Genomic DNA, 10,620 nt, shown 5'->3' with positions numbered 1-10,620 from the left:
CTGAAAAAATGAGGGGTTGCTCAAGACGTGTGTGTGTGTGTGTGTGTGTGGTGTGTGTGTGTGTGTGTGTGTGTGTGTGTGTGTGTGTGTGTGTGTGTGTCCCTTCTTATCCATGTGTCCACTATTTCAGCCTTGTGTGAGAATGTAAGAGCTCTTGATCCTCATCAGCTGCTTCTCTCAGTCTGTCAGGTTGTCCCAGAGCATCAGCCAACAAGAAAAGAGCCAAGTTCCCTGGAGATGAGTATATCACTGCAAAGTTCAGAGCCAGTGATGGTAAGAAACCGTGATGTTTCCTCTCTGCTCAAAATTATGCCTGTGTTACATTTGTTTTTGCTCCTATACTTCCCAATGAGAGTTACATTTTATTTATATAGCACTAAAGCAAAACAACAGTTGCCCCAAGGTACTTTATATTGTAAAACTACTACTATAACAGAGAGAAAACCCCAACAATCAGATTACAATCAGATAGTTTAAATGCTGAGTGTAATCCAAATAACAGGCTACCAAAGCAGGACTATTAGGTGTCTTCACATTCATTTTGCTAATAGTGAATTTCTGATCTTGCTCAGTGCTGGACAATGATGAAGATATCAAGCAGCTCAATAAGGAAATCAACGAGCTGAATGAGTCCAACTCAGAGATGGAGGCCGACATGATAAACCTGCACACTCAGGTGAGTGCAGCTTTTCAGTCACTGCACAGCCAGCAGGACCCCATGTTCTATTCCAGATATTGCCATGTGACATTACACCCAGATATGGTGTATTGGTCAGTCTTCCTACGCAGCTACCAACACTGGTAAAACATTCAACTCCATAACAACCAAGGAAACATCATAATTTATACAGTCCAAGTTCTTAAAAAGTTGAGCCACCGTGTAAAGCATTAAAAAAAATGTGAATCTCTGCAAATTTTACAGACCCGAACACAGAAAGCATATCAGATGTTTAAGCTGAGACATTTTACTATGTAAAGGCTGGAAAAGCAATTATTACTAAAAAAAAAAAAAGAAAGAAAAGAACAGCTGCAGGAACATTTTGCACTTAATTTGAATAGTTGGCCACAGGTTGGTAACATGACTGTGTGTAATCAGAGCATCTTAGAGACAGAGTGTTACCTTGTGCAAAAATCTGTTTTCAATTATGAAACAATTCCAGAATAATGTTCCTCTGTGTAAAATTGCAAATCTTTCAATATGTCATCTATATGTGAAAGACTCTTACCCACACAGCATTCTGTAACTGTTTGGTTAGTTTTTATTTAACGTTTCTGGCACACACAATGCTTTCCGTTCGCCCAGGTGTTACCACAGTACTGTGTCCGGAGCTCTGAACAAGCCGAACAGAAGTGTGATGAATTGGTACAAACTGTACGGAGTGGAGAATACTGTCTTTTCCTTGGATTCTGCAGACAAGGGAATCTGCCAGTACCTCTTGGTTAAATCCAGTGTCATGAAAAATAACACTGGCCTGCCTAAGCAGTCCAGGAGCTCGTCGACCCAGGACATGGGGTAGGCATCAAGCCATGACACTTTGTTCCCCTTGCAGTAATAGACACAGAACCGTATAGACCCATCTTTCTTCACAACCAGAACTATGGGCCTACAACAAGCACTGTGCAACTGTTCTGTCACTCCCATTTTCAGCATTTCAGCCGATTCTTTCTGAACAATTTGTATGTTCAGGCAACCTGTAGGGCTGTAAATGCACCATCACGCCAGACTGTGTTTCAAAATGGTGCTCTATGAGAGTCATACAGCTAGGCAGCAGGGAGAACAATCTGCAAAACACTGTTGCAATGCTGCAACATCCATTTTCTGGGACTATGTGAGATGGTTATCACAATGGAGGGAGGCGGGAATGGTGGAATTTGGTACCTCCAGCTCCAACTCATCTCTCTCTTTTACCAGGCTCACCAGAGAATCAGTTTCAGCCTCTCTTCACGCTTTAAGGAGGTTGAGGTGACAAGTTTGAGTGGCACCTCCCCTGTTCGACCGTATCACTTTATAGTCAACGTCCCCCACTCGCCGTGTGACCATGAAGGGTCCTTGCCCATTGGCAAGTAATTTCAAGCGAGAAGAATGAAGCAAAACAAGCACTTTATCTCCAGGTGAAAATTTGCCAAAGTCTAGCCTGTCTGTTGTACTGGCACTGCTGCCGCTCCTGGGCCTGGTGCAAATTCTCTCAAAATGATCACACCAAAGTATGCAGCTTTGCTCACAAGTCCAGGACATACTGAATGTCGTTTTTATAATAATAATAATAATAATAATAATAATGGATTGGATTTTTAGCGGGACTCAGACCTTCCTCCCAGTTTTATTTGATTAGGTTGAGCAGCCCTGTAGCTTCTGCAGAACAGTAACTGAAGGGAGAAAATTCCATGGAGGCCTACAATCAACAGAGGGTCTAACCAGCGATCCCAACTATGTTCATTCTCAAATGAACTTACAAATCATGGATTTTACAGACTGAAATGACCTGAAAAAGCAGCACCTGCACCACTCTCTTTGCAGTGCGCAGTGGCACTACTTCTGGGTATCACGTTGCATAAACCACTAGAACTAAGACAAAATGATAACTGCATCCAGTGAAATGGCCAGATCCATGCCAACAGGCTCAAACGGGACCTCCATTTATGGCAGTGGACGCAAAGACACTCTTCTGTGCGAGTGTCACAACTCACTCAATAAAGACTTGACTCCTTACGAGGATGCTGTATGTCCCTCAGGGACCGGGGAGGGTGCCGGAGCCCCAGTGATGCGGAACACCTGTCCCACCTCAATCAGCAGACACTCCCACTTCAGGTGTCCTGGCTGCACTCACTCCCAGCACTCCTGCCCTGGTGCCCGTGCCATGGCTCAGAAACAGTGCCATTCGCTTCAGGATTCTCGGGGACAGAAAAAAAATTTTTTTCCAGTACTCAGTGCCAGCTATGACGCCGTTTAAAATGCAGAAGGTTGCAGGGCCCTCCCATGGCTCGCTCATCCAATTATTTTCAACTCCTGTCACAAAGTCAAAGAAGAAGTGCAGACCACCCTAATTCATCACCTTGCTGCCAAGTGATTTCTTATGTTTATCTGTTCTGTGCCAATCCTTGTCACAGTTTTTACTTGTATACTAATCCCACTATGCATTTTGATGTCTTTAAAGCATAATCAAGCAAACAAGCGACAGAATGCTTTGGAGACCTTAACTTTTATAAAAATACAGTTTTGCTAATGTCCACTACACTGCCAACCTTGAAATCTTGACAAGGCTTTGTTTGTTTGTTTTTAATGAATCCATGCAGAATTCACTTATATGACCGTTGGGAAAACAATGGAATGTCTTGCCTTATCAAGACTTCTTTTTTCCGAGAGGTAATTTACCAAAGCCTGCGTTGTTACTTCTGTCCTATTTTGGTTTATGAGTAATTGGTGAATGAGCTGAATACTACACTAGTTCACTCTGTTGTGTATATGGGTGTCCAGGTATTTGTATTCCTCCACCACATCACATTGGAGCATAGAGTGTGTTATACTTTTGTCACGATAATAGACACTGTAGCCGATTTGTATCTACAGGTATCAGAAAGAAGCCACAACCAAGGTACGTGGATTATTTCTTTTTTATAACTTCAGGACATTACAGGTCTGCTAGTTATGTGACATACAATGCTGTTATGTCACACCCTCTGGTATTAAGTTCTAAATTCATGTAAGACTTCCAGAGTACTCTGATAACACTGAGAAGGGCATCTCCAGTTTAATAGTAAATGTTACATGGACTGATTCTTACATAGCGCTTTTCTACTCTCCCAGAGTACTCAAAGCGCTTTATACAACATGACACATTCACCCATTCACACCCATTTACACAAGCATGCTTACTAACTACCATTCACACACATTCTCACTTCGATGAATGCAATTTTAATTAGAGCAACTTGGGGTTGATATCTTGCCCAAGGATATTTGGCGTGCAGAGTAAGGGGAGCCAGGGATCAAAACACCAACCTTCTGATCAGCAGATGGCCTGCTCTCCCTCCTGAGCTACAGCCACCCCATTTTCTGTTCTTTAAATTACTTATTGACATCATAGTTCAGAAAACATCCAAACAAACACATGGCATCTCTAAATTCAAACTCTTTTGTTTAGTTAACATGTGAGTACATATATATACATAAAGGTCTAATTCCAAACTGCATATCAGGTTTTTACACATGCATGTTGAAAGGGCAAAAATATTCTTGAGGCGCTGTGAATAATATTATTAAAATTGAGGGTTATTATACAGTGGCATTACTTTAAATGGAGCAAAACTATTTTGATAAAAGTTAAGATCACCAGAGCATTCTGTCGTTTGTTTGCTTGATTATGCTTTAAAGACATCAAAATGCATAGTGGGATTAGTATACAAGTAAAAACTGTGACAAGGATTGGTACAGAACAGATAAACATAAGCAGTCACTTAGCAGGTGATGAATTTGTGTTGTTTGCACTACTTCTTCTTTGATTGGGTGACAGGAGTTGAAAATAATTGGATGAGAGAACCATGGGGAGGTCCTTGCATAATTTCAAGAAAACTGCATTTTAAACGCTGTCACAGCTCACACTGAGCACCAGAAAAATGTCTTTGAACACCGCTTTTCCCGGCACCCACAAAACAGGCATTCGCAAGAATGACTTCCAGGCTCGCCGGTCTATGACAGCGGACCCAGTTTCACTGTCTGTAAACACATTTCCATCCATTCAACCAACAAAGAAGCTATGAATATGCTGTGAATAACATATGGGTTTATGCCAGTCATTACATTCTGTTTTCATTTCTATTTTACAAGCATCCCAGTAGTTTTGGAATTGAGTTTGTAGTTTTCGAGCTGTCGGTGGTGCTACTTCAAGAATGTGTTGCGTCCTTCTCTGCTTTAGATTTCTTCTATGGAGAAGAACCTGAAGAGCATGGAGGAGGAGAACAAACAGATAGAAGAAAGGAATGAGGCCTTGTTCCTGGAGCTATCTGGCCTTAGTCAGGCTTTGATCCGGAGCCTAGCCAACATCAGCCTGCCTACCATGGTAAGCATTACTGCTTTTTAAGAAAAGAGACCTGAGCATCTTCCTCATTTCAGCAGCTTTAAACATTTCACTTGAAATTCAACTTGGGTTCAACCCCTTGAAGACTTTAGTCTGAAAAGATTTATAGAGTAAGATCAAATAGCCTTTCTTTCATTTTTTCCAAATTAGCATTTTTACCCAAATCAAATGTTTGTCAGTAAGCAACCCTGTGCGATGAATATTTTTTACAGCATAGCTTCATAGTACAACAGAACAGTCAGCTTAAAGCAGCTGATAACTTAAACCCCATGCAAGTGTCTCTCTCAAAGAAAACTAATGATAGCATACAGTGGGGCAAAAAAGTATTTAGTCAGCCACCGATTGTGCAAGTTCCCCCACCTAAAATGATGACAGAGGTCAGTAATTTGCACCAGAGGTACACTTCAACTGTGAGAGACAGAATGTGAAAAAAAAAAATATCCATGAATCCACATGGTAGGATTTGTAAAGAATTTATTCGTAAATCAGGGTGGAAAATAAGTATTTGGTCAATAACAAAAATACAACTCAATACTTTGTAACATAACCTTTGTTGGCAATAACAGAGGTCAAACGTTTACTATAGGTCTTTACCAGGTTTGCACACACAGTAGCTGGTATTTTGGCCCATTCCTCCATGCAGATCTTCTCGAGAGCAGTGATGTTTTGGGGCTGTCGCCGAGCAACACGGACTTTCAACTCCCGCCACAGATTTTCTATGGGGTTGAGGTCTGGAGACTGGCTAGGCCACTCCAGGACTTTCAAATGCTTCTTACGGAGCCACTCCTTTGTTGCCCGGGCGGTGTGTTTTGGATCATTGTCATGTTGGAAGACCCAGCCTCGTTTCATCTTCAAAGTTCTCACTGATGGAAGGAGGTTTTGGCTCAAAATCTCACGATACATGGCCCCATTCATTCTGTCCTTAACACGGATCAGTCGTCCTGTCCCCTTGGCAGAAAAACAGCCCCATAGCATGATGTTTCCACCCCCATGCTTCATAGTAGGTATGGTGTTCTTGGGATGCAACTCAGTATTCTTCTTCCTCCAAACACGACCAAAAAGTTCTACTTTGGTTTCATCTGACCACATGACATTCTCCCAATCCTCTGCTGTATCATCCATGTGCTCTCTGGCAAACTTCAGACGGGCCTGGACATGCACTGGCTTCAGCAGCGGAACACGTCTGGCACTGCGGGATTTGATTCCCTGCCGTTGTAGTGTGTTACTGATGGTGACCTTTGTTACTTTGGTCCCAGCTCTCTGCAGGTCATTCACCAGGTCCCCCCGTGTGGTTCTGGGATCTTTGCTCACCGCTCTCATTTTGACCCCACGGGATGAGATCTTGCGTGGAGCCCCAGATCGAGGGAGATTATCAGTGGTCTTGTATGTCTTCCATTTTCTGATGATTGCTCCCATAGTTGATTTTTTTCACACCAAGCTGCTTGCCTATTGTAGATTCACTCTTCCCAGTCTGGTGCAGGTCTACAATACTTTTCCTGGTGTCCTTCGAAAGCTCTTTGGTCTTGGCCATGGCGGAGTTTGGAGTCTGACTGTTTGAGGCTGTGGACAGGTGTCTTTTATACAGATGATGAGTTCAAACAGGTGCCATTCATACAGGTAACGATTGGGGGACAGAAAAGCTTCTTACAGAAGACGTTACAGGTCTGTGAGAGCCAGAGATTTTCCTTGTTTGAGGTGACCAAATACTTATTTTCCACCCTAATTTACGAATAAATTCTTTACAAATCCTACCATGTGGATTCATGGATTTTTTTTTCACATTCTAGCTCTCACAGTTGAAGTGTACCTCTGGTGCAAATTACTGACCTCTGTCATCATTTTAAGTGGGGGAACTTGCACAATCGGTGGCTGACTAAATACTTTTTTGCCCCACTGTACATTTAAGAGATAAAACATGTGAGTAGTATTGTGTACTAGCACTGTTTTGGGTGTTACACCTTTTTATTCTCTTGACGTGCGTGTCTTTAGCAGGAGCCACTATCAGAGCAGAACTTTGACAGCTATGTGGACACCCTGACCCACATGTTTACCAACAAACAGTGTCAACTACACCCTTGTGCCATGTTAAATTGCGGAGCTTTTGAGTTTTCACAATAGTATGAGGCCGTGGCGCCATGGCGAATTTTGATGACTCGCCATGAAAATCTTATTGCCTCTCATTCTGTCATACATGTTCCGATCTGGACCAAAGAGCACACATATGATAAGGCTCCACCCCTGAACATATTTCAACTGCCATATTTGACATCAAGGACAGCGCCACCTAGTGGGAACAGGAAATGTCATGTTTTACACTTTGGGGTACAGTATAGTGATGGGTGACATCTGCAGCCTCAAATTTCTCCAGGAAAGCCTTAAGGAGTTGGTCTTGGGTTATAGTGAAAACTGTGACTTTTCACGAAAGGGTGTGACCCCAGCAGCATGGCGAACTTTGATGTCACGCCATGAAGAAACAAATTAGTATAACTCAATGAAATCCAGTCTGATCAGTACCAGACTTTACAGGCATGATGTCAGACCTGCCCTGAACAGATTGATATGCCCATTGTCGGAAATACGGACAGCGCCACCTAGTGGCAACAGGAAATGTCATGGCTTTAACTTTGTTGTACTGATTTTCACAGGTTCATCGTGGCCACCTCAAAAGCGGTGAATATCACCATCAGTCCCTCGTGATGCTTCAGTGCAAAAATTGTGACTTTAAACTGAACGGCGCACCCTGGTGGCAACGCGGTTCATCATGAAAGATGAAGTGGCTTTTGAGGGTCTTGGCAAGTTTATAGAGGCTTGTAATTTGGCACACACCTCCAATGTGATGAAGGCATTGTTGTTATGTAACCATTTTCCTTGAATAGCGCAAAATGGCTCCACAGCGCCCCCTACAATATTTCAAAACATCAGCCCCAGCTCTGTGTTTCATCTATGAGTCTGACACTTGGTAAGCTTGTGTAAGATATCAAGATGTACAAAAAAGTCTCTTGGAGCAATATCCCAAATCCAACAGGAAGTCAGCCATTTTAAAATTAATGTGCAATTTTGATGACATTTTCCCCCCTTTTCAGGCCTCATACTTTGACGAACTCCTCCAAGGGATTTCATCATATTGAACCGATCTTCAGTGTGTAGAATCTAAAGACCTTTGTGATGTAAAATTGCGAAGCTTTTTCCATTCAGGGAAACGGGGTGGTCATGGCGGCACGTAGAGTTTGAATCACTCGCCAAAAAGCAGTAATCTGCTGTCACTCCAAAACAAAATGTCCAATCTCTCCCAAACATCGCAGGCATGAGTCGAGAGTCAAGCTCAGAAATATTTGATATGCCATTTGCCAGTAATGTTAGAGCGCCACCTAGTGGGACAAAAATAATGATTGTTGAATGAGATTAAATGTTAGCTAGTGGTTTGGCCATGGTGCCACAGTGAGTTTTGATATATTGCCATACAAATGATCTGTTTTCCTATTTTATTCATCTTTTATGGTCAATGTCAGGGATCAATGCAAACATTTTTGCATGTTTTTGACTTTAAAATGTGATTCTTTCAGCATTCTGTTTCATATTTTAGGCCTTGTAATTTCCCTCATGTAACATCCTAACACATATACAAAATTGTGTTAGAAATGTGCCCTCAACCAGAATTTAGTGTTCCATTTGGAATTTTTTTGGTCATTATGACATATTTTTGCAATTTCCAGGTTGTATACTTTTGTACTCATTGTAGAGGTCTGCGAGTCACATGGAGTTCCTTTCCCTTTCAGCTTTGGCTTCTACAAGAATTGGGTGAAAAACATAAAAACAAATAAAAAACAAATTAATTAATAGCCTTGAAACATAATATAATCTGTGCCACAGGTTCAATGTGGTAGAGAAGACAAGGACAACCTCTCTTTGTGTGGTGTTTGCACATTAGTGAGTGAGAGTTTGAAGTTAAAGTTTACAGAGAGTGACAAAAAGAAAAGTTACTGTAGAGTTTCTCAAGAGCCCGTTTTGGGTGAAATATTAGTGTTCAGCTGTATATTGTGTTCACTGCCTCCACAGGAATAAAGTTCTGCTGGTGCATTCTTACGTCATCCCTCTCCATCTGTCTGCTAAGGTTTTGCAATTCGATGATATGGGCGATTTATTTATTTGCCCATAAGTAAGTTTGCTAATAATGATGGAGCTAATAGAAGCAGTTAACAGGATAGAAATTACAGCACTGTTTGAACACCACCTTTTTTGCACTCTCCTCAGAGTGTGCCGAAGTGCAGCGATTCAATTACTGAAATTCAAAACAGACACAAAGAAAGGCACGAGCCTATGTTAGAAAAAATGTTTGGATGGTGGACACATACATGCTCATGCAAGTTAGTCGTGTTTGATTCCTTTGCTTGCATTATACATCTGCACAAGTAGCACACTGTTTTGGTAGTCAAATAAAATCCTAAATTGGTGACTTTATTTTTTATGGCAATTAGTTTGGACTTCTTTGTTGTAAACATTCAAATCAGTCTGTGCATGATTACATTGCCCCGCCCATCAAAAAGTATGCACATGCATGTATATATATCTTATATTGTTGATTGTTGGACTTAAAATTGTTGGTTGGCAAATTTTTACATATCACTTAACCCTACTTTACACTTTGCTATTAGACTTTATTTGCCCAGGCCAGAAAGCTAATTACAAGCTACAAACCAAACTCGAAGCACTAATCATCAATCAGAAGCACCCTCGATATAGATGTAACTGGATCGACATGGTTGTTTATTACTTTAATGTAAATGTAATGGTCAATAGCATGTATTAGTCCGTTATAGCCATAAGCAAGGACACCACAGGGAGTCGAACCCTATCCCAGTAAACCAGGAGTACCATTACCAGTGTCTTTTTGCTTTTTAAGGCTAAGTGGATAAAGCAAAACCTGCATTAACAACATGTGAGCATGACTACTCTGTTTGATAGCACAACTGTACTATGTGCTATTTAAAAGTGAATACTTACTGCTATCTTTAGCAAATTGTACATTTTATTTTTCTATGTGTGATGCATACATTGTATCTGAAAGATGAATGAAAAAACAGTTACAGTTATTTAGAAGTCTATGGACAGAATTTCCTCATGTGCACAAGAACCCAGTAAATTTTTGTGAAATACCCAAAGATATCTACAAAAAACTTTAAAATATTGCGTTTATTAATTAATGGTAAAGTCACTTAATGCAGGAAAAAAAAACCACTGTAATAGCAATTGGCTGAGGTTAGTCATTAAGAATGAGTGTGCACAGAATTGGGCTGACTAACATATAAAGCATAGCTAGAAGTGAGGTGTAACCTTTCCACTTCCCTCCCTTACTCAGCCATTGTGATTCAGTTAAAGGACTAGATATTACAGTCCCTGATAATGCATTGCTTTAGGATAGGAGAGAGCAGAGAGGAGAGCTAGAAGGGGGGCTGCACCAAGACACCAGACGTTCAACCTCCCTCCTGTAGGCAGACTCGTCCCCGTCCGAGATGAGTCCAATAACGGTGGTGTCATCTGCAAACTT

General features: G+C 41.4%; 1 protein-coding gene across 1 annotated transcript; it reads left to right on the top strand.

Moving 5' to 3' along the window:
• Positions 1–88: 88 nt before the first annotated feature.
• Positions 89–8,959, top strand: LOC113012652 (myelin transcription factor 1-like). The gene is made up of 5 exons (XM_026152954.1): positions 89–273; positions 573–676; positions 4,914–5,057; positions 7,065–7,137; positions 8,946–8,959. The coding sequence occupies exons 2-5, from the start codon at positions 644–646 to the stop codon at positions 8,957–8,959; spliced, it is 264 nt and encodes an 87-aa protein (XP_026008739.1). The 5' UTR covers positions 89–273; positions 573–643.
• Positions 8,960–10,620: the final 1,661 nt, after the last annotated feature.

This window comes from Astatotilapia calliptera, chromosome 19, assembly GCF_900246225.1.
Source record: "Astatotilapia calliptera chromosome 19, fAstCal1.2, whole genome shotgun sequence".
In the NCBI taxonomy this organism is placed as follows: Eukaryota; Metazoa; Chordata; class Actinopteri; order Cichliformes; family Cichlidae; genus Astatotilapia; species Astatotilapia calliptera.
Note: the sequence above shows the minus strand (reverse complement) of the source record. Positions and strands in the feature narration are given on the sequence as shown.

Excerpts from the sequence above, each read along its gene's own strand:
- LOC113012652 (XM_026152954.1), top strand. The coding sequence starts at position 644 with ATGGAGGCCGACATGATAAACCTGCACACTCAG. Across the intron at positions 677-4,913 it reads TGATAAACCTGCACACTCAG|ATTTCTTCTATGGAGAAGAA; the intron begins GTGAGTGCAGCT and ends TCTCTGCTTTAG. Across the intron at positions 5,058-7,064 it reads ACATCAGCCTGCCTACCATG|CAGGAGCCACTATCAGAGCA; the intron begins GTAAGCATTACT and ends GCGTGTCTTTAG.